Below are 24,284 nucleotides of genomic sequence, written 5' to 3'. Positions count from 1 at the left end.
AAGATGGGTTGCCAAGGATTTTTAAAGAGGAGCTGTGAAGAAGACCTCCCCTCCCGATTTCATGACATGGGAGGGATCCAAAGTCATCCTGATGCTTGGACAGAGTGTTGAAAGGCTAATGATTTTTGCAAATTTCAAACTTTGCACAGACAGTGGAAAGTTACTGCTAATGATGTGAGCTAGTGAAAATTCTGCAGATAATAAAGTGGTGTTTAATTAGTTGGAGGCACACAGATTTCTTTTAGCCTTTGACTAGAGCAGCAACTTAGAGACTTAGAGAGGTACAAATCTATTTTCCATTACTTTGGCTGATGTGACTTAACCCCTTGCTGGCCATGGACGTAATGGTTACCACCATGGCTGCGCCTCTCAGATGCCACGGACGTAACCATTACGTCCGGTTAGCGGCCCTTGAGGGAAGCGCTAGCGCTCCCCCCGAGGGCCACCCCCCTAAGCCCCCAGGTCAGGGCTGGAAAGGGAATCTCTTCCACTTCTGAACCCCTCCGACCCCCCAAGTGACGTCTGATGATGACATCACATGATCGCGTGCTGACCTCATCAGAGGTCACCTCCCCTTCCGGTCGGGAGGAGGGGGCCAGCAGAGGCATGAAAGAAAAGGAAAGGCCTTTCCTTTCCTTTCCTTTCATGTCTCTGCAAGCATGCAGCAGAAATGCCCACTAGACACCAGGGATTTTTTCTTTTTTAAATGGACATGAGTGAGGACTTGGGCAAGGGCCGCTCCCCAGGGGGCCAAATAATTTTAAAGCCATTTCTGAGCAATCCCTTAGGCAAGGGTCACTTCCTGGGGCACAAAATGTTTTTAGGCCATTTCTGCCCCACCTTGGGGCAGATCGGCCTAATATAATATAATTAGGCCAATCTGCCCCCAGGTAGGGCAGAAACCACTAGACACAAGGAGTTTTTTTTTTTATTATACAGACACATAAGGGGAGTGGTCCCTTGGGCAAGGGCCGCTCCCCGGGGGGCCAAATAATTTTTAGGCCATTTCTGCCCTCCCTGGGGGCAGATAGGCCTTATATAATTAGGCTGATCAGGGATAATTTTTATTTTTTTATATGTGCGGAGCGACCCCTCGCTCCCCGGGGGGGGGGGGCAAATTATGTTTAGGCCATTTCTGCTCCCCCGGAGGCAGATCGGCCTGATATAATTAGGCCGATCTTCCTCGGGGGGGGGCAGAAACCTCTAGACACCAGGGATATATATATATTTGTATTTACTTTATGTTTTTATGTGTAGGGAGCGACTCCTTAGGCAAGGATCGCTCCCCTGGGGGGAAAATTGTATTTAGGCCATTTCTGCCCCCCTTGGGGGCAGATCGACCTATTGTTGTTAGGTCAATCTGCCCCCAAGGGGGGCAGAAACCACTAGACACCAGGGATTGGTGTGTGTGTTTGTGTGTGTTTTGTTTGGGGGGGCAGCCCCTTGGGCAAGGGTCACTCCCCACGGGGGTACATTACTGTTGGCCATATCTGCCCCTCTTGGGGCAGATTGGCCTATTTTTGGAATGCCCACCTGCCCCTAAGGGGGGCAGAAAGCCCACCAGGGAAGATTTTCTTTTCAAAATAAGAGAATTGGGGTATGGCCATACTCCCACCCCAAGTAAATTGGGCCAAAGTTGTTCTGCCCACCAGTGGGCAGATGGGGCAATTACCCCTGATCCACACCCCAAGGGCAGAAAGTCTACTAGATGCCATGGAATAAAAGTTTTAAAAAATAGTGGGGTGTTGGCTACCAACCAGTATGGGCCTGGTTATGTTCTCACCCCAACTGGAGGGGTTAACAGTCTTTCAGCTCTCCCCCCACACACTAAAGCATCTTATCCCATGGTAAGCAGGAGGACATTTGATTATTTTGGGTTTTGGTTTTACATTTGGGCCATGAGAGCTTGGTAACTGTCAAAATGGTTCCACTTGGAATGGTGAGGGCTGCATTTTTTTTTCTTTGGGACGCTGCCTTGTAGAAAAAGCCACAAAACCTAGACACATCTGAAAACTAAACATCAGGTTGATTCCAGGGTAGTGTGCTTCACAATCACCCCGCACCATTTTCTTACCCACAATGCCCTGCAAACCTTATACTTTGCTGGAAATCACAAATTTTTCCCACATTTTTGTGATGGAACCTTCCAGAATCTGCAGGAATCCACAAAATTCCTACCACTACCAACCAACATTGTCTCATCTATACCTATAAAAATTCTGCTTCACTTGTCAGCCTAAATTTTTTTTTTTTCAAACTGCCCTTTTGGACCCGCTTTGGTTACCCCTCAATTTCGATATGTTTTTGGCTCTTCCCTGTCACAGGCACTTGGCCCACCTACACAAGTGAGGTATAATTTTTATCGCGAGACTGAGGGGAATGTTATGTGGTAGAAAATTTGTCCCGGTGCGGTGATCCCACACAGAAATGTGGTGAAAAAAGTTATTTTTTTAGCTAAATTTGAGGTTTGCTGAGGATTCTGGGTAAGAAAACATTTGGGGATCCACACAAATCACACCTCCCTAGACTCCCTCGGGTGTCTAGTTTTCAGAAATGTCTGGGTTTGGAAGGTTTCCCTAGATGACTGCTGAGCCCAGGACCAAAAACCCAGGTGCCCCCACGCAAAAACAGGTAGTTTTGTATTTGATCATTTGTATGTGTCCAGATAGTTTTTATGGGGTATCCTTTCGCAAGCACTAGGCCTAACCACACAAGTGATGTACTATTGTTATCGGGAGACTTGGAGTATGCTGGATGGTAGGAGATTTGTGGCTCCTCTCAGATTAAAGAACTTTCTGTCACCAAAATGAGAGGAAAAGGTGTTTTTTTGGCCAAATTTTGAGGTTTGCAAAGGATTCTGGGTAACAGAACCTGGTCAGAGCCCCACAAGTCACCCCATCTTGGATTTCCCTAGGTGTCTAGTTTTTAAACATGTGCAGGTTTGGTAGGTTTCCCTACGTGCCGGCTGAGCTAGAGACCAAAATCTACAGCTAGTCACTTTGCAAAAACCCTGTCAGATTTCAATGTAAAAATGTGATGTGTCCATGTTGTGTTTCCTGTCGCGAGCATTAGGCCTACCCACTCAAGAGAAGTACTATTTTTATCAGGAGACTTGGGAGGATACGGAATAGCAAAACAAGTGTTATTGCCCCTTGTCTTTCTCTACATTTTTCATTTTTTTCCTTCCATATGTAAGACAGTGTGTAAAAAAGACGTCTATTTGAGAAATGCCCTGTAATTCACCTGCTAGTATGGGCACCCCGGAATTCAGAGATGTGCAAATAACCACTGCTTCTCATCACCTTATCTTGTGCCCATTTTGGAAATACAATTTTTTCTTGATACCTATTTTTCACTTTTTATATTTCAGCAAATTAATTCCTGTATACCCGGTATAGAATGAAAACCCATTACAAGGTGCAGCTCATTTATTTGCTCTGGGTACCTATGGTTCTTGATGAACCTACAAACCCTATATATCCCAGAAGACTTCAGTAGACGTAACTGTATATTGCTTTCAAAAATCTGACATCGCAGGAAAAGTTACAGAGTAAAACGTGGAGAAAATGTCTTTTTTTTTACCTCAATTTCAATATGTTTTTATTTCAGCTGTTATTTAGCTTTCTGGGATCCAGTATTGGTTTCACACCCATTTCTGTCACTAACTGGAAGGAGGCTGAAAGCACAAAAAATAGTAAAAATGGGGTATGTCCCAGTAAAATGCCAAAATAGTGTTGAAAAATTGGGTTTTCTGATTCAAGTCTGCCTGTTCCTGAAAGCTAGGAAGAGGGTGATTTTAGCACTGCAAACCATTTGTTGATGCCATTTTCCGGGAAAAGACCACAAGCCTTCTTCTGCAGCCTATTTTCCAATTTTTCTGAAACAAAAACAACTTTTTCGCTGTATTTTGGCTAATTTCTTGGTCTCCTTCAGGGGAACCCACAAAGTCTGGATACCTCTAGAATCCATAGGATGTTGGGAAAAAAGGACGCAAATTTGGCATGGGTAGCTTATGTGTACAAAACGTTATGAGGGCCTAAGTGCAAACTGCCCAATAACCAAAAAAAGGCTTGGCACGTGAGGGGGAAAAGGCCTGGCAGCGAAGGGGTTAATGCTACACACATCTCTCTTCTGCAGAATGTCTACTGAGGTGTCTGTGATGCTGAGACTTTTTATTCATTTCCATGTTGCTTACTGAAGAGATTTGCTAGGTTTCCCTTAGCTTATTATAATTGTTAGATTCAGTGGTGATGTAGGAAAATCAGGGCTTCGACTCAGAATACCAAGTGTTATTTTTAATCTTTTACATTGTTGCTACAGAGATTTTGATATGTATTATGCTTGTAAAATTTAACCTGATTCAATGCTATAATTCGCCTTTTGTGATTCTGTATTTATATAGTATGCTTTTGAGACACATTTACATAAGTCTGGCTTTGAATTTGTAATAAATCCCTTGAACTTAAATTATGCTTCTGAGATTCAATGTGTGGCCAAATGAGTTGCACTGCAAATTGATGGAATTGTGTTAACGTGTCTCTCCTTACCCCTCATAACTCTTAAAAAGGTTCAGTAAACCAAGAAAATTAGTGAATGGGCCAGACGCTGGATCAAAACATAGCAGTGCACTGGGCTTGGGTGCTGTAATTTATGATATATTTTTAAAATTTGCGTATTGGGTTTCCAGCCACGAAGGATAAAGTAGAGTTCTGTGTGCATGAGGGTATGTGGGAGAGCACCAAAATGTAGTCGCTTTTCTAATCAATTTCCAACATTGCCCGCTGGAATGAAATTTTCACCAAATTTTCCAATTTTGGCACATCATATGTGTTAGAAATGGGGTCTTTGGTTGACAGTCAGGTTACCCCCTGTTCAAGCAAGGACCCTCACTCTAGTCAGGGTAAAAGAGAATCACCCTCAGCTAACCCCTGCTTACCCCCTTGGTAGCTTGGCAGAGCAGTAGGCTTAACTTCAGAGCGCTAGGTGTAAAGTATTTGTACCAACACACACAGCAACTTAATGAAAACACTACAAAATGACAACACTGGTTTAGAAAAATAGGAAATATTTATCTAAACAAAACAAGACCAAAACGACAAACATCCGACATACACAAGTCAAGTTATGAATTTTTAAAGATTAAACTCAAAAGTAGCACTTAGAAACAAAAATGCTTCGATGAGATGTTAACACGGCGTCGTGACGGAGTCGTTCCCAACAAGCCGACACCAGCGGCGCCGGACACGGAGTCGTGTAGACCCCCCAAGTACAGTACCTTTGGTGAAGAGTGAAAACAAGCCGATGCGCGAAGTCGGGGATCGCGGCGTCTGTGCGAAACGTTGAATCTGCGCGCTTCGAGCAGCGTCAGTCACGACGTGGTGCGGCGACTTCCACGGAGTCGCGGACTTCAGCGGGCTGCTGAGGCGTCTGGCCTGCGAAGAGCGTCGCGTTCCAGCGAAGGTCACGGCGTCAGGTGCAGGCGGCGTTACCGGATTCAGCTGCGGCGTCGGTCTGAAGTCGATTTCCTTGGATTCCACCAGCTTTCCTTTCAAGGGCCCAGGGACTGGATAGGGCACCACTTGTCGGGGCAGGAGTCTCTCCAGAGACTCCAGGTGCTGGCAGAGAGAAGTCTTTGCTGTCCCTGAGACTTCAAACAACAGGAGGCAAGCTCTAACTCAAGCCCTTGGAGATTTCTTCACAAGATGGGAGGCACACAAAGTCCAGTCTTTGCCCTCTTACTCTGGCAGAAGCAGCACTGCAGGAAAGCTCCACAAAGCACAGTCACAGGCAGGGCAGCACTTCTTCCTCAGCTATCAGCTCTTCTCCAGGCAGAGGTTCCTCTTGGTTCCAGAAGTGTATCTAAAGTCTGTAGATTTGGGTGCCCTTCTTATACCCATTTTAGTCTTTGAAGTCACCTTTCTTCAAAGGGGACTCACACCTACTTGTGAAATCCTGCCTTGCCCAGGCAAGGCCTCAGACACACACCAGGGGGTTGGAGCCGGGATTGTCAGAGGCAGGCACAGTCTTTTCAGATGAGAGTGACCACTCCACCCCTCTCTCCTAGCAGAGATGGCTAATCAGGAAATGCAGGTTACACCCCAGACCCGTTTGTGTCACTGTCTAGTGTGAGGTTAAAAACAACCCAACTGTAAAACTGACCCAGACAGGGAATCCACAAACAAGGCAGAGTCACAGAATGGTTTAAGCAAGAAAATGCTCACTTTCTAAAAGTGGCATTTTCAAACGCACAATCTTAAAATCAACTTCACTAAAAGATGTATTTTTTTATTGTGAGTTCAGGGACCCCAAACTCCACATGTCCATCTACTCTCTAGGGGAATCTACACTTTAATCATATTTAAAGGTAGCCCCCATATTATCCTATGAGAGAGACAGGCCTTGCAACAGTGAAAAATGAAATTGGCAGTATTTCACTGTCAGGACAAATAAACCACATTACTATGGGCCTGATTCTAACTTTGGAGGACGGTGTTAAACCGTCCCAAAAGTGGCGGATATACCACCTACCGTATTACGAGTCCATTATATCCTATGGAACTCGTAATACGGTAGGTGGTATATCCGCCACTTTTGGGACGGTTTAACACCGTCCTCCAAAGTTAGAATCAGGCCCTATATGTCCTACCTTATCCATACACTGCACCCTGCCCTTGGGGCTATCTAGGGCCTACCTTAGGGGTGCCTTACATGTAAGAAAAGGGAAGGTTTAGGCCTGGCAAGTGCAAGTCGAATTTACAGTGTAAAAATACACACACAGACACTGCAGTGGCAGGTCTGAGACATGATTACAGAGCTACTTATGTGGGTGGCACAACCAGTGCTGCAGGCCCACTAGTAGCATTTGATTTACAGGCCCTGGCACCTCTAGTGCACCTTACTAGGGACTTACTAGTAAATCAAATATGCCAATCATGGATAAACCAATTATATACAATTTACACGGAGAGCATATGCACTTTAGCACTGGTTAGCAGTGGTAAAGTGCTCAGAGTTGAAAAGCCAACAGCAACAGGTCAGAAAAAAATAGGAGGCAGGAGGCAAAAAGACTGGGGATGACCCTGCATAAGCAAAAGTCCAACAATATGATTTCCCAAACCCTTTTGAAAACCATCATCTTTTTTATCTTTCTAATGAACTTGTAGTCCAGACAATGCCTAGATTGGGGGTTTGCTGGGACACTGTATCCCAAAGTGAACTTTTCAATGCTAAATATTGTTCAGGGGACGTTCGTTGTAGCACATTACAAGGTATGTTAAACAATCATGATTTGATGCTACATGTTAACATGAAGGTTTTTAGCTTGCATGTAAAACGATATGGGCATTGAATCCTTTTTAAGCACGATTTTTACAATTTTGGTACATAGTAGAGTTAACCGCGAGAACATGTTTTAAATGAAAAAAGACATTTAATTGTATAAAAATGATAAATGTGCTGCTGATCACACAAGGGTTAACAAGAATGGTAGCCAAAGCTGAAACAGCAAAAGCAAACTTTCAGTCCTCATTAGAAATCGGAGAATCCGTATTTGCATTTTTCACTTCTGACGTTGGCAAACGGTTCAAGGAAACAATATCATTGCTATGTTGATTAATCCGAATTCCATTTTTAACGTCGAACGTCCTGGAAATCGGTCAATAACATTTGGTTTTCATGAAAAAAAACCTGCACTGTATGTAAAATAGCCCCTTTCATCATGGAATAAATATTTGATACAGATAAATGAGATTTAGAGCACGCATCAAATTAGCTTGAGTTATTTTAAAGCAGTAACCTTATTAAGTTAAGATAAAGCAACATCTATATTCCAAGCTAAGCTGTATTGCAGTTTGATAAATATTTTAATATGAGTTTTTAATTAATCATACATTTGAATTAAAGAGAGACTGCAGTATAATTTAGTAAACATTTTAAAAAATGTTATACGATAGATCTGATGATATTTAAATGGAATGAGATTCAAATGAGAAAGCTTTGTCTTTGCGAAGTTCATCCACTCCATGATCTTAATTTATTTCAAACACCCCAATAATTTTTAGTTTTTCTATTATTTTTCAGTACATTGTGATGCTTTTGCGTAAACGGCAGGGAATACACAAAGCCATATAGATCTATGGTCCACGCCCTACCATCCTCTGCCTTCCTCCACACTGCTCAGTGTTCCGAGGTGCATACCATATCAGACTTGGTCAGACAGTGCATTGTTTTGTTCAAGTACTAAAGGATGGCAGTACAAGCACTAAAGGATGGTAATACAAGTACTGGATTGCTGCCACAATCTCGGGTGCCTACAAAAGAAAGAACTTGAAAGTCCTCCTCTAGGGCCCTCCGTTTTGCTCACCTGACTACGGATACTTGTCCACAGAGGCAGCAGTTACAAGAGGAAGGATACAGCACATTTATTATGATTGTGAAGTACACTAACGGTGGTAGTAGGCCAAGGATTCTGAAGACCAAAGAATGTAATCAGCAAATTGCTTGGGGGGTGTAATTAGAGAAAGGCTGATATGTCTCATTGTTTATTATTCCAGCACAGTGTAGAGTTGCAGAGGTTATCTATTGTAAAACCAAATCCGGTAACAGTGGTTCTTTGCTGGTTTACTGAAATGATGCAATTGCGAAACTATTCTCTGGGTGTGTACCTGTGCACACTGTATCACAATGTTACTGCTCAAACAACAGTGTCATCCAGGTCATACGCAGTAGCTGGCCCCAGGTAAACAACTTGGCCCTCCCTTATGGAGTACACCTGTTTATTAGTAAAGAGGAGTCACTGCAATTAACACATATACCTTCATATAGTGGTATTAGCCGGGTTAGCTTCCTTCATAATGAGAGGAAGAGGCTTTTTTTAAAAATATACAAATAAGTATTGCATTATGAGTGTGGGCCCAAAAAAGCACAGGGACTGTAGAATAATACTCCCTTAGTAACTCTCTTCTGATGGTCCCAGTAAGAAACTGGGTAATTGGTTGAGGAGCGTGGAATTCCCACTTAGGCAACAACCACTGTCCTTCTCAGGGTGAACTATAAAAGTCACTAAATTAACCTGTGATTATCCCTCTGGTAGCTTAGGCAATGTGTAAAGTATTTGTGCACTACACAAATACTAATAAAGTGAAAACATAACAAAAGAAAAATTGCAAACCAATTTAGAAAAATAGAATACATTTTAATAAATAAAATGACATCAGAATGACAAAACTCCAATCATTAGGATCACAGATATTCAGTTTTAAATGATTTAAGGGGAAATAGCACCTGGAAGCACAAAGCGGCAACTGTGGTAATCGGGTTTAGGGCAAAGTCACAAGCTCAGGATGACCGCAATGGAGTACGGCCCAGATACTGGGGCAACGTTAGTCCAGATAAGAGTTGGACCTCATGTCCTTGATGCCGGCTTCACATTGCTCCGCTTTGGTTCAGATCAGGAGCTGAGACAGCGTAACACATGTTTGTCTCTGTAGTGCAAAGAGCAGGCCGGGTCTGGTGGACTGTTATCGATGTAGCATGAAGACCCATCTTGGTGTTGTGGATGGTCCTTGCTGGAGCTTTGTATTAGCGGTCACCGTGGTCTGTTGTTGCTGTAGCACTGAGTGCTGATCCTACATTGCCGGTTGACGTAAGTGGTCACTGTAGCACGAAGAGCAGGTCTCACCGGAGCTCTGTGATGGCAGTCGTTGCAACCAGCAGAGTCTTGGCACGAGGAGGCCGATTTGCAGACTCAGCCCTAAATCCAGGATTGCATCTCTTTTAGAGTAATGTTAAATAAAATAAAATTCCATATTTAGGTGCTTCTGTCTAGCTTTCTTTTCCACCCTCTCTTGGTGGATTTATTCAATTTTTCACTCCATTTCTTTCCATGCTTATCTCTTATCCTTACTCCCAATCTCATTCTTTCTTACTTTTTCCCCCTCTCTCTTTATCAAACATGAAAATTTTCTATCTCTTGCACCACGTCTCTCACTTAATACTACCTTTTGCACATGTGTCTCTATTTATAAAATTATCCTGTGTCCTTTGTTGATCAAGCTGTTATTTTATCTTTCCTGTCTCTTCCAACTTTATCTCAGTCTTTTGCATTCTTCTCATGGATGCCCTTTTTATCTCCCTCCATTTTTACTCCTTGCTTTTCTGCACTTCCATCTCTCACTCTCTGAAGCCTTTATCCTTCCCTCTTGAGAACACAAGATAACAAACAGATTTTTTTCAAAGTGCACACTAGAAACCCACCCAGGCATAAGGACGTTAATTGGGTTGCACACCTTTTAATGGGATGGGATTCAAACCAAGGTCTTTCACTTCTGAGGTCTGCACCTTAGCCCACATCCCATGTCTTTCCCATAAGGACCCACTTGCTCCCAAACATTCACTTACTCCATCTCAGTTCTTCGGCAGTAAATGTACCAGGTGATAATTAAGATCTGTCGAACACTCTACTTCCAAAAAAAGCAATATTTGTATTAGTTCTCCAAAGAACCCTTCCTAACATTAGTAATAGTTTTATTTTTATTTAACGCTTGCGATCGCGTTGTGCTGTCTTTGAGCAGTAGGCCAGCCCAACAGATTGTTTTTACACAGTAAGTATAGCTTGGTTTGTTAAGTATGTTCTCACCAAGGGTCATATTTATGGCCCCAGTTGCATTGTGCTTGTACCACACAATGTGGTGCATGCGTGATGCAATTTTTAAAGAAGATTTATGAAGCCATCCAGGGCCATCTTAAGGAGACCTTGTGTGGCTTCATAAATCCGGAGTAACGCAATGCAGCACAAATCACTGCATTGCATTATTCTGGCCTTGGAAGGTGTTCCATGGGCATTGCTTGGATGCTCTCATGCAACTCCCAGGGATTTTGACACAATCCCAGATTTACCAGAACTGGTAATCCTTGGAATGCGCCAAAATGCTACGCCTTCCGAGGAGTTGTATAACAGGGAGAAATATTGCTATTTCTCCTTTTTACTTCCTCTTTGTATGTATGCTGGATTCTGCAGCACACATAGAGGAATGTGCCTCAGGGATTGTTTTTGTGGAAGATGGTGGCCCTTCCTGCACTAATCAACCCTACATGCAATGCAGGCACCCTTGTACCATGGTGTAAGCATGCCTGTGTTGGCATTACACTGCCAAAAGGGTGCCAGGTTAGGAGGAAAGACAAGAATGCACTGTATTGCCTAGAATACAGAGCATTCCTTCCCTTTCCCTGTCATTTAGTGCAGAACAACAAGATGACTTGTTGCGCTGCACTGTGTAACGTGGTCATAAATATGGCCTTAGGTTTTTGGTAACTGAAGTACGAATCATTCAGCGTTAATAGTCTGTGATTTGTTGTTGCATTGTAATGGGTAATGATGCATCACATGGGTACTTCACACTCTACAGAAGAGCTTCCTGGCTTTGAATAAAAAAACAGAACAGTCTTTGCAGCTCTTTTGTTCTTCATTGTTTCAGGCAGCTATGCCTCAATTTACTACATTAAACATACTCCCACAGGACACACCCTCACCTTAGAGTTTATGAGAGTAAAGTCTCACACACACAACTACTCAGAAGGTGACATAAATTGCAAGGGAGCCGAGAGTGAGGGGCACATCTTGGCCTGCTGGTCCTATTTTAGGAAGTTGTCATCAAAGTCAGTATGTTATGGAATTGTCACCCATCTTCTGTGTCAGAAGTGGTATCATTGTAGTCCTTCTGCTGGAGCCATCTCACAGCTACTACGTAGCAGCTGTGCCCTTTCCAGCTTTATAGTTTTTACTTGTGTCTCTCTAGGGTTGCATCGTGAGTAAAACAATCAATGTTTCTTACACCTAAGTGGACAGAAGTGGACATACCCTATAGGTTATGCTCACTTGTTCTAAATTGTTTTTCATGCCTTTTCAACATGGAAGCTTGTTTGGGATGCAAGATGCAAAGAATTGTACCAACCTGTACTCATTATAAGCTGCACACTGATTCACTGGCTAAACTGACTGTTCCCTTAAACAAACAGAGGTGGCCTCACTGATAGCACATAGCAAGGCATTTTGCAGCAGTGAAAAGAGGAGGAGCACTCTCTGGTCATGCGTTTGGCTAAAACAGTAAGTGGATATGTTTGCATACCAATCTACAGCTGCTGAAGCATGTAATCGATCATGCTAGATGCCATCTTTACCAAATGCTGGCTATTCTTCCATGACTACCAGTAGGGAGCTCCCAGGAGACTGCAAAAACTGGTGTTAGATGAACTGTAAAAATACAAAAAAGCATTGGGTGAAATGCTTGAATTAATCTCAGACACTGGTAATTATTCAGAGCTCTTCCCTCAGTCCATCATTTTTTTGTCCACCATGCCACCTCAGATTAGACCTGCCATGTGCAAATCAACCTTGGTCGTGCTCCTATTAGAACAGTCCAGCCTGAACCGCGAAGCCTTGTCCTCTCCAAACCGGAACACAAGCAAAGTAAGACTGGTTTGCTGCCCATTTGGGCTGCTTCAGTTGAGTGCAGCTTTGTTTCAGTAATATAGTGAGCACAGAAACTACATATGGGCATACCTGTTGCAGTTAGGGTATCAAAAAGAATACAAAAGGTGAGGAGTGGAATTCTCAAATTCATCTGAGCCACTGGTAAATTCTCGGGCCACATTCCAGTCCAGCATTTTTTGCCCACCATGACACATCAGATTAGACATAGCCTTTTGCAAACCTGGCTTGGTCCTGCTAAAATAGGTACATTCCAGCCCAAACTGCCAAGCCATATCTTGTCTGAACCAGAAAACAAGCAACTCAAGACTGGTTTTAGCCTATCTGAGTCGCTTTAGTTGGGTCCAGCTTGGTTCCAGTGGCATTGTGAGCATTGACCCACATCTGGGCATACCCGTCACAATTAAAGCATCAAAAAGAAGAATACAAAAAAGTGGTTGGAAGAATGCTTGAATTAATCTCAGGGAATGGTAACTATTTGAGCCATATCCCAATCCATTCGTCGGGGGCATCTTGCTTGTGATCTTCTCTGCCAGGACAGCATTTACCTCAAGAAGTGTCGTCCAGTTATCCTACAAACATAGGAGATCATCATCTTTGAGTCTGTACCCATTTCAAGGCTTCTGCTTTATAATAACTCATTCCCTAATACCTACCACAGTACGCATCCTGTTGTTTATCATCTCTCTCCACAAGGAGTACTTCCGATAACAGAGGGACGTTTAAGGATCAGTATTTGTGATCACTGCAGATTCTATTGGAGTCCGTAAGAGTACAGTAACATTATGACTGACCCTGACTGGTACTCCCCAACCCCACACAGGTATCCGGAGCTCGACCAGGAGGAAATGAAATGAGCACCAGTGAAGTAAAAATGACGGCGATTTAAAAGTAATAAACATCTGAAAAAACAAACATCTGAAAAAAACACTTTTATGAAAACCTTGTAGGAAATAAAGAAACATATTGACCTGCCTTAATGTATGTAAGTGAAAGAACTCACAGCAACTACACCTCCACTGGCATTTATTTTGTGGCATGGCTTGCAAACGTTTTAGGGTCAGTAATAAACGAATAAACAATTAGTAATAAAGCAGCGATCGAAAGAGATTATTTCATACATTTATCATTAAATGGCTCTAAATTTAGGAACAGTGATAGATACAGGGCTTTACCGCGGTGGCTCGTAAAGATATCCAAAGCAGTGAAGGCAGCAGACAATATCAGAATAGCTCAATGTGGCCTTATATTTATTTACAGATAAGGATTCGGTTTGCCCAGCAAAGAGGTCAGTTATTCAACTATTTCATCGGAATGTTAGGGCAAAGGACAGCCTCTTGTATTGGGAAACAGAAGACTCTCCAGCGACCGGTGTGTTCTGTTGTCATTCACTGGGACTTTACTAGCGAGTTCTATGTAATATGCACAGGCAAGATTACTCTAAATTTACTTGTCAGGTGCGGTTTCTGACCATCAGTTTCGACAGTGCTGCCACTGATGATTAACAAATCTTTTCTAAATATTTCAGATTTTATTGAGTTATTTTAGCTGGATTCTATTCATGTTTTGGATTTGATGCGAGAATGACCTGTCAGAACTATCAGAGTTTTCTTTTTTAAGAACACAGCCGTCCCTGTGTTTAACAGCTTTTGTCCAAAGACGTGGCAAATTAAGCTGTCATATTTTCACTGGGCCAGCATTGTACTCAGAGTCTTCTAACTACCCCTTCATTACAGCCTTAGGAAATAGAACAGATGTCTACCAGCTCCTAAAGGGGCTGTGGATCGACAATGTATTGCGCTCTCATCTTATGGTTTTAGTTATTGTATTTACTCGTTATTTCAAAATATAGCAATATGTTAACACCTTCGCTGCCAGGCCTTTTCCTCCCTCAGGCACCAAGCCTTTTTTTGGCTGTGTGAGGCAGTTCGTGCTTAGTTAGGCCATCATAACTTTCTGTCCACATAACCTACCCACGCCAAATTTGTGTCCTTTTTTCCGAACATCCTAAGGATCCTAGAGGTACCCAGACTTTGTGGGATCCCCTGAAGGAGACCAAGAAATTAGTCAAAATACAGCGCAAATTTTGTTTAAAAACAAAATGGGAAAAAGGGCTGCAGAAGAAGGCTTGTGTTTTTTCCCCCTGAAAAGGGCATCAACAAAGGTTTTTCAGTGCTAAAATCACCATCTTTCCAGCTTCCAGGAACAGGCAGACTTGCAAACCCCATTTTTCAACACAATGTTGGCATTTTACTGGGTCATACCCATTTTTACAATTTTTTGAGCTTTCAGCCTCCTTCCAGTTAGTGACACAAATGGGTGTGAAACATTTCTGGAAAGTAGACAAAATGGTGAATTTAGCAAGGGGTAATTTGTGTAGATCATACAAGTGTTTCCTACAGAAAATAACAGCTGAAATAAAAAAAATATTGAAATTGAGGTGAACAAAAAAAGCAATTTTTATCCACATTTCACTCTGTAACTTTTTCCTGAGATGTCAGATTGTTGAAAGCAATATACTGTTACGTCTGCTGGACTCTTCTGGTTGCGGGATATATAGGTCTTGTAGGTTCATCAAGAACCCGAGGTACCCAGAGCCATTAAATGAGCTGCACCTTGCAATGGGTTTTCATTCTATACCAGGTATACAGCAATTAATTTGCTGAAATATAGAGTGAAGAATAGGTAGCAAGAAAACCTTTGTATTTCCAAAATTGGCACAAGATAAGGTGCTGAAATAATAACCACATTGCGAGAAGCTGGATACATGACCTGACCTTGATCCACCCGATGTTAAAGTTGGTTAGCTAGAATTTTCTGCAGTGTACCGGCGGACAGGAGATGAAGACAATTTGATACAATTATGTGTAGAGTAGGTAAATGTACTTTCCCAGGACTTGAACAATGGAGGCACTGACTGAAGAGGAACATGCAACAATTTTGATACCTGAAGAGCCGAATGTTGAGGACATCGTAAAGCGGATCAATCCACATCTTGTGAAAGGACCAATATTAAAATTGGTAGATTTGGTAAACAAATACTATAGGTTAAAGTCATATCTGCTGACTGACTGACCAATTGGAAATTAAGGGGATGGACTGGGAGACCCTAATAAAAAGTCATGACAAGGGGCTAAAACTTCAGATGCAAGAGAATTTAGGCTGATGTGAGAGATGCGATGGGTGAATTGGTGACGTCAGGAGATGCTATCCGAAATTCTGTCATTGGGCTAACACTCTGACGGCCTGATGCGTAGCTGACCAATTGATGACCTGAAGATAAAGACTGACTTTGTTGCTGATCCGTTCGGCGGATAGGTAGCTATGAAAATGTGACTGACCAATTGTGCCTTTTCTTCTATGTACCAACTGCGCTGACTATAGGTTCTCACTTAGAAAGATGTTTTCCAAATTCATGTTTTCTCTCAATTGTTTTGCATAAAGTCCCATATGCAAATGCTAATCTTGGTTAGGTAGGCTTTTTAAGGGTGACGTTAATAGTGACAAATGACTGCCGAGCTATCTGCTGAACTCTGCTATTAATGCTGGTTTTCTTTGGCTTGTGTATATTCAAGCATATATTTTCATCAAGTTCTGAATTGAGATATGTATCTGATGTTTCATCAATGAATTAATAATTGAGCTGATTGAATAAAGTTGGATCAAACAGATGATTTAGTATTGTAATCAACAGGGAAATAAAATTGTTTAACTCTTAACCGAGTTGTGGTTATTCATGAATAGATGTTTGTAGATGTTGTCAATTGAAATGTAATGATTATTTATGCTGATTATTGATTTCAGTAGTCACTACAAGACTAGGATATGCGATCCAAAAGGTTAATCGACCTATACGCGTCCCCTTGTAAGTTTACTTACTAAGGACCAGGTGCGCTTGCACTATTTTGTGTTCCCCCAAGGCTCCCAATAAAAATGGACCCTCACTTGCATGGGTAGGCCTAATGCTCGTGACAGGAAATGCAACATGGACACATCACATTTTTACATTTAAATCTGACGTGTTTTTTGCAAAGTGCCTAGCTGTAGATTTTGGCCTCTAGCTCAGCCAACACCTAAGAAACCTACCAGCACCTGCTCATTTTTGAAAACTAGACACCTAGGGGAATCCAAGATGGGGTGACTTGTGGGGCTCTCACCAGGTTCTGTTAGCCAGAATCCTTTGCAAACCTCAACATTTGGCCAAAAAACACTTTTTCCTCACATTTCGGTGACAGAAAGTTCTGGAATGTGAGAGGAGCCACACATTTCCTTCCAACCAGAGTTCCCCCAAGTCTCCCAATAAAAATGGTACCTCACTTGTGTGGGTAGGCCTAGTGCCTGCCACAGAAAATGCCCCAAAACATATCGTGGACATCTCACATTTTCCCAAAGAAAACAGAGCTGTTTTTTGCAAAGCGCCTAGCTGTGGGTTTTGGCCTCTAGCTCAGCCGAAACCTAGGGAAACCTGCCAAACCTGCACATTTTTTAAAACTAGACACCTAGGGCAATCCAAAATGGGGTGACTTGTGGGGATCTCGCCAGGTTCTGTTACTCAGAATCCTTTGAAAACCTCAACATGTGGCCAAAAAAAACCACTTTTTCCTCGAATTTCGGTGTCACAGAAAGTTCTGGATTCTGAGAGGAGCCACAAATTTCCTTCCACCAACATTCCTCCAAGTCTCTTGATAAAAACTGTACCTCATTTGTGTGGGTAGGCCTATCGACCGCAACAGTGAATGCCCCAAAACACAACGTGGACACATCACATTTTCCCAAAGAAAACAGACCTGTGTTTTGAAAAGTGCCTAGCTGTGGATATTGGCCTCTAGCTCAGCCGACACCTAGGGAACCCTACCAAACCTGCGCATTTTGGAAAACTAGACACCTAGGGGAATCCAAATTGGGGTGACTTGTGGGGCTCTCACCAGGTTCTGTTACCCACAATCCTTTGCAAACCTCAAAACGTGGTCAAAAAACACTTTTTCCTCACATTTCGGTGACAAAAAGTTCTGGAATCTGAGCGGAGCCACAAATTTCCTTCCACCCAGCGTTATCCCAAGTCTCCCGTTACAAATGGTACCTCACTTGTGTGGGTAGGCCTAGTGCTCGCGATAGCAAATGCCTCAAAACACTATCTGGACACATCAAAATTATCCACAAAAAAACGACCTCTTTTTGCGGGGGGGGGAACCTGCGTTTTTGGTCCTTGGCTGAGCAGCCATCTAGGGAACAGTACCAAACCCATACATTTCTGAAAACTAGACACCCGAGGGAGTTCAGGGAGGTGTGACTTGCGTGGATCCCCCAATGTTTTCTTACCCAGAATCCTCAGCAAACCTAAAATTTAGCTAAACAAAATCAAAGTTTTCCCACATTTCTGTGTGGGATCACTGCACCGAGACAAATCTCCTACCACCCAACATTCCCCTCAGTCTCCCGGTAAAAATGATACCTCACTTGTGTAGGTGGGCCAAGTGCCTGTGACAGGGAAAAGCCAAAAACATGTCAAAATTTAGGGGGAACCAAAGCGGGTTAAAAAGGGCAGTTTGAAAAAAAAACATTTTTAGGCTGACAAGTGCAGCAGAATTTTTATTGGTGTAGATGAGACAATGCTAGGTGGTAGGAATTTTGTGGATTGTTGCAGATTCCGGAAGGTTCCATCACAAAAATGTGGAAAAAATGAGTGATTTCCGGAAAAGTTGGAGTTTTGCAGGGCATTGTAGGTAAGAAAATGGTGCGGACTGCATGTGAAGCACACCACCCTGAACTCACCCAGATGTTTAGTTTTCAGATGTGTCTAGGTCTTGGGGATTTTTCTACATGGCAGCGTCCCAAAGTCCAAAAAGTGCAGCCCTCACATTCCAAGTGGGACGATTTTGAGAGTCAGCCAAGCTCTCATTGTCCAAATGTAAAACTAAAACCCCAAATAATCAAAAGTCCTCTTGCTTGCCATGGGATAAGATGTTTTGGTGTGCGGGGGAGAGCTGAAAGACTGCATAACCAGGCCCATACTGCTTCTTAGCCACCACCCCACTATTGTTATATTTTTTTTATTCCCTTTCATCTAGTAGACTTTCTGCCCCTCAGGGGTGTGGATCGAGAGTAATCTCCCCATCTGCCCACTGGTGGGCAGAACAACTTTGGCCCCATTTATTTGGGGTGGGGTTATGGCCATAACCCCACCCTCTTATTTTGAAAAGAACATCTTCCCTGCTCTCTGTTGAGCTTTCTGCCCCGTTTGGGGGCAGATGGGCCTTTCAAAAATAGGCCGATCTGCCTCCAAAAGGGGGGCAGATATGGCCAACAGTAATGTGCCCCCATGGGGAGCGACCCTTGCCCAAGGGGCTGCCCCCCAAACATAACACACACATACACACACACCAATCCCTGGTGCCTAAGTGGTTTCTGCCCCCCCAGGGGCAGATCGCCCTAATAGAAATAGGCCGATCTGCCCCCAAGCGGGGAAGAAATGTCCTAAAATAAATTTGGCCCCCAGGAGAACGACCCTTTCCTATGGGGTCACTCCCTTTGCGTGAAATTGATGCAAAAAAATAAAAATCCCTGGGGTCTAGTGGTTTCTGCCCCCTTTCTGGACATAAATGGCCTAATTACAATTTGCCCCCCGGCAGAGCGACTCGTGCCTAAGAGATTGCTCCCCATATATAAAAAACAAAAGTAAACATAAACAAAAATATATCCCTGGTGTCTAGGGGTTTCGCCCGATCTGCCCCGGAGGGAGCAGAAAAGGCCTAAAAATATTCCCCCCTCCCAGGGAGTGGCCCTTGCCCAAGGGGCCGCTCCCCTCATTCAATAACATTTTTTTTTTAAATCCCTGGTGTCTAGTGGTTTCTGCCCCCTTTGGGGGCAGATTGGCCTTACTAAAAATAGGCCAATCTGCCCCCAAGGGGGGCAGAAATGGCCTAAAAGTAATTTTGCTCCCCCGGGGAGTGACCCTTGCCTAAGGGGTCGCTCCCCACATATAAAAAAAAAAAAAAAAACAAAAAGATATATCCTTGGTGTCTCGGAGGTAATGACCTAAACATAATTTGGCCTCACCATGGTGCAAGGGTGTCTGCATTGGCACTAGGCAGCACGTTGTGCACCAGTGCAGGGGAAAGGACAGAAATGCACTGTATCTTGTAAATGCAGTGCATACCTGCCCTTTCCCAGTGGTACAGGGCAGCACATCAAGGCCACTTGCTGTGGTTCCCTGTGTCATGGAGCTTGTAAATATTCCCCAAACTGTATAAACTAACCAAAATCCCTTTTTCTCTTGTTTCCATAAAAGTGGCAGTTAACACTGTTTGCTTCTTCATAATTTGGTAAGACTTTTGCTTTCAAACATTCTTTGAAAATTTGATCAAGTCTTCCCCTCGATAGGTCTTAGAGGTTGATTTTGTGGTGTGTGGTCATAGTCACAAGGATATAAAATAAGTTTCCAATTTTCCACAAGTGTGATCAGGGGATCAGACATTCAGGGGTAATTAGACTCCACCTGTAAAAAAATGGGGTCCTTTAACTCTGGTGTCCTCAGTCCACTCTACTATTAAACTCAAACTACAGACTGAAGACTCTCATGATAGAAAAGCAGATAATTCCAGTGCTCACTCAGAAAGGTGGTGTAGGCTAGAACACTAGTACTAGGTTTCATGGTCTCCCTCACAAAAATGAGGGCTGTTCGATCTGCTGTATTGCAAGAACCTAGTGGACAGGACATTCTTCACATGTGGGAGTACACAGCCCATAAAAAAACTAAATAAAGCAGTAAAGTGAAAGAGAAGATTACACAATAGTTACAAGAGCAACCCCTAATTCATGGTAAAAAGTGTGGTGAGTAGTATGTATTTCAATATGTTGCATTGGTGAGGTAGCCCTGCTTGTTGGTTTGTTATTGCTGGAGCAGACATCAGTCATAGCATAGTGTCTATTGCTCAAGCTTATGCAACTGATATGTGGTATACATTTCTACTCAACAGAAAAATGAAAGGTAGTATCCTAGAGCCTTGTATGAAGAAGAGAAGAGAGATTTTTGGTGGGAATGAAAAGGGGATACACTCCCCCAGGTTAAACTAACACACTACAAAAAGTATCCTATACCTGACTTATTTCCTCTGAAGAAATGAGTATGTCCTCTGGCTAGCTGCTGGCAAGGAAAACCATAATTTTCTTTGTTAGACCCTCACCCAATCTAGTAGTGGCATGCTTTATCATTGGGTCTCATCCTGGTCACTAAAAACCAGGATGGGCTCAATCATATTCAAGGAATAACTTTAGATACTACTTAAGCATGGGTCTTCTGGGAATAATAAAAAGAACTTTAAAAAAACTAAAGTATTGCTTTAATTGCTGCTGTTTGGGTATGATTTAAAGGGTTTGATATAAGGGGGTAAGGATTTAATGGTCTCATTACTTTAATAACTGTTCAACATGTTTCAGCCCCGAGATCAAAGGCCTCTTGGGTCCAGGGCTTTTATTAGGACACAAACACTGCCCCAGTGATTTTCACAATTGAGATTTTGTTCTAGACAAGCCATACAAAACATGCAACAAACTCATACATGCATACTGGGATATTATGTGCCTAAAACATTTCCCGTCTCTGAATCTAAACAACACAGGAGTTCCCTGTCACTGCCAGAAATACATTAATTTGTTAAGTACCACCTGATGTGAAGGATGGTGCCTATAGCTCTAGCTCACACATCTGACAACATGTGGAATACATTTCTCCTCATGGTATCATGAACACAAAGGATTCCCCATACTGGTGGTGTTATTGTCAGTAGATAGTCACACATATCATAGCAGCAGATGAGGAAGGAGGAATTTTCACTACTACTTATGTGAGCTACACTGCACCTGGCCTTGACTTTTTGGCGCATATTTACAAGAAGTGATGCAGTGCGGGCGCTGAGACAAAATTGCCAGCGCCACGCTGCATCACTTCTAAAATGCAGGGATGCACCATATTTATTAGAATATGGTGCAAGCCTGTTTTTTCCAATGCGCCGGCGCTAAATTATCTGCCGAGTGCCAACGCAGCCACCCTTGCGCCATGGTGAAATGATGGCTGCATTGCAGGGGAGATTGTTTTTGTATAGAAAGGGATACCATCCGGCACAAAACAATCTTCAATTAAGATTTGCTCTTTCTTTGTGTGCAGCACACATAGAAAGAGCAAAACCAAGGAGAAATTAAAGCATTTTTCCTCATTGCACCATGCTAACACCACCCCTGAAGTGGAGTTAGATGTTGGTGCTGAAACAGACTTAAGATTTCTTGTAAATCTGGGGCAGTGTCAAAATGAAATGGGTGTTGCTGTGCAACGCCCACAGTGACACCCATTGCATGCCCCTTCCACGCAAAGAGCTGCGTGTGAAGGGGGCGTATTTACAAGGTGGCGTTAAACCACAAAAGTGGCTTAACACCGCATTGCAAATATGGCGCAGTGCACAGTGCCAGCGGAGCATCCCAAAAAGTGACGCTTCAGGGGCACTAGGGGTTTATAAATATTACTCTTTGTCTTTCACTGTTCAAGACGGTAAAGCCTTCTTTCATCTACCACTTCCCTTTGCACCACTTTCTACCTTTGACCATCACATTTTTGCCTGCTATTTTCATTCCTATTTTCTTCTGTGCTGATCCATCATACAATGGATAATTTCTTCTGAGCAACACCAAATTCTTAGCCAGCACATCTGCATTTATTTTTAATAGTGCCATGTAAGAAATTGGTTACTGCTTGAGGCGGAGTACAATCCTTCTCAAGAAGGAACCACAATTCTTCTAAGGTCACAAGCAAACCCTACATTATTCTGTGCTCAACCCTCGTGTAGCTTAGCACAGAGCAGTCAGGCTTAACTTACAGGCAATCTGTAAAGTATTTGTGCAACACTTCAAACAATGAACTAGTGAAAACACACCACAAAAGTAAGCCACACAAGTTTGGGATGATAGAGTCATTTTTAATAAGTAAAACAAGACCAAAAAACTAAAATCCAATCAGCAGAAACAAAGATGGTTGCGCCAGACTTGAGACAAAATCACAAGTTGCGGCCCACTGAACAAAGTACTTTAAGTCTTTCTTTGCAGAGTGTTGCAAAGTTCAGCACAAAGGATGTGCCAAGTTGCCAAGGTGATGTGGAGCTGTGATGCGTGGTCATGAGTCATCATTGAGGGTACCACTGACAGGGGCTTGTGATGCATAGTTCCGCACCAAGGATGTGTTGCGCAGTTGAGCCAATGCGTCAATTCTGAGGAGCGGTAAGGCTGCAATGACAGAACTTGCATTGTCGTCAAGGCTTCCATCAATGATGGATGCAGAGACCTGCATTGGGAGAGCTTCACACAGACAGCAGTTCCAATGTGACTACCAGGTTGACATGGAGTCCTTTGCGATGAGTGAACCCTTGCAGCATGTTTCAGTTCTGAACGCGATGCGTCGAACAGCAAATGCAATGCGCTGTGTCTGGTGGATATGCAACACAGAGGAGATGTCTCAGTTCTTCTGGATCCACAGAGGCTGGCAGAGCACCTTAGGCCCACCTCCAAGGGTCCAGGCCTGGGATGGCACCACTTGGCAGGGTAGACTCACAGATGGCATAGTCCTGGTGATAGGGTGAAGTTTCTTGAAGCCTTCTAACCCTGAGGCTCTAGTCAGGAGGCCTTCCAATGGGCCCGAAGTCACTTTGGGGTCCTGGGTTCAACAGATAGAGGTCCAGCCCTTCTCAAATAGGCAACAGGTCAGCACAGCTAGGCAGCAGTTACTTTAGACCAGCAGTCCAGCAGAGGGCAGTCATTTCAGCAGCTCAGCAGTCCTTCATACTGGCAGAGTATCTACAGGTCCAGATGTGTACTGAGAGGTGGTGTCTGAGGTCCAATATTTATACCTGGTGCCCTCCCTCTGGACGGTGGGAGAAGCTTCTAGAGGTTTTCCTTTGAAGTTTCAAGGCATCCTTTCTTCCTTTCCTAATTCCAGACTAACTAAAAGGGGCTATGCAGCTTTTGTGTGAAGGCTGGTCACAGCCTGTTCAAGTGTAAGCATGGCTGTTCCCAGCTCCACCCTCAAAGCCTGCCAGTGATGGCCCATCCAGGCATACCTAAGCTCCCTATTGTGTGTAGCTATCTTGGAGCAATACACAAAGTCCAACTGTCAGCTACACACAGTCATGTGACCCAGAAACAGGCAACAGGTACTAAATGGCAGGAAACTGCTAACTTTCTAAAAGTGACATTTTCAAAATTGCAATTTAGAAACCAAGTTTATCATAAGAGAGGATTCTTCATTACAACTTCAGAGATACCAAACATGATCTAGATACTTACTTCATTTAGAAATTATAACTTATTAAACGTATCAAGGTAATTACAATTTTATCCTATGGGAGAAATTCCCTAACAGGACATATACAACTTAGAATACATTTCCTAATTTGTAAATACACAGCACCCTGTCCTCTGGGCTCTTCATAGCCTACACGAGGGGTGGCATAAATGGAAGGTTTTAGCCTGGCAAAAGGTTTATTTTGCCAGACTGACCTTGCAGTTTAACAGCCACATACACAGGGTTCAATGACAGCCCTACAATATGTTTAAAAGGGCTATTTAAGTGGCTGGCACAACAAATGCTGCATGACCACTTTTAGCATTTAATTTACAGACCCTGGGTGCATGTAGTATCACTTTACTGGGGACTTATAAGTACATTTAAGAGGGCAATTAGGAAGACACCAATGAAACCATGTTTTAGGGCGAGAGCACATGCACTTTAGCACTGCTTAGCAGTGGTGAAGTCTGC

At 43.1% G+C, this 24,284-nt stretch overlaps 1 protein-coding gene across 1 annotated transcript in view; it reads left to right on the top strand.

The window, feature by feature from the left end:
- Positions 1 to 24,284, top strand: part of DNTT (DNA nucleotidylexotransferase) — a 1,044,127-nt gene that overhangs the window by 175,685 nt on the left and 844,158 nt on the right. Inside the window, exon 3 of the mRNA XM_069242235.1 lies at positions 11,932 to 11,943. Within this exon, the coding sequence (XP_069098336.1) occupies positions 11,932 to 11,943 (12 nt within the window). The remainder of the gene's footprint in view (positions 1 to 11,931; positions 11,944 to 24,284) is intronic.

The sequence above is a fragment of the Pleurodeles waltl genome, chromosome 6 (assembly GCF_031143425.1).
Source record: "Pleurodeles waltl isolate 20211129_DDA chromosome 6, aPleWal1.hap1.20221129, whole genome shotgun sequence".
In the NCBI taxonomy this organism is placed as follows: domain Eukaryota; kingdom Metazoa; phylum Chordata; class Amphibia; order Caudata; family Salamandridae; genus Pleurodeles; species Pleurodeles waltl.
Note: the sequence above shows the minus strand (reverse complement) of the source record. Positions and strands in the feature narration are given on the sequence as shown.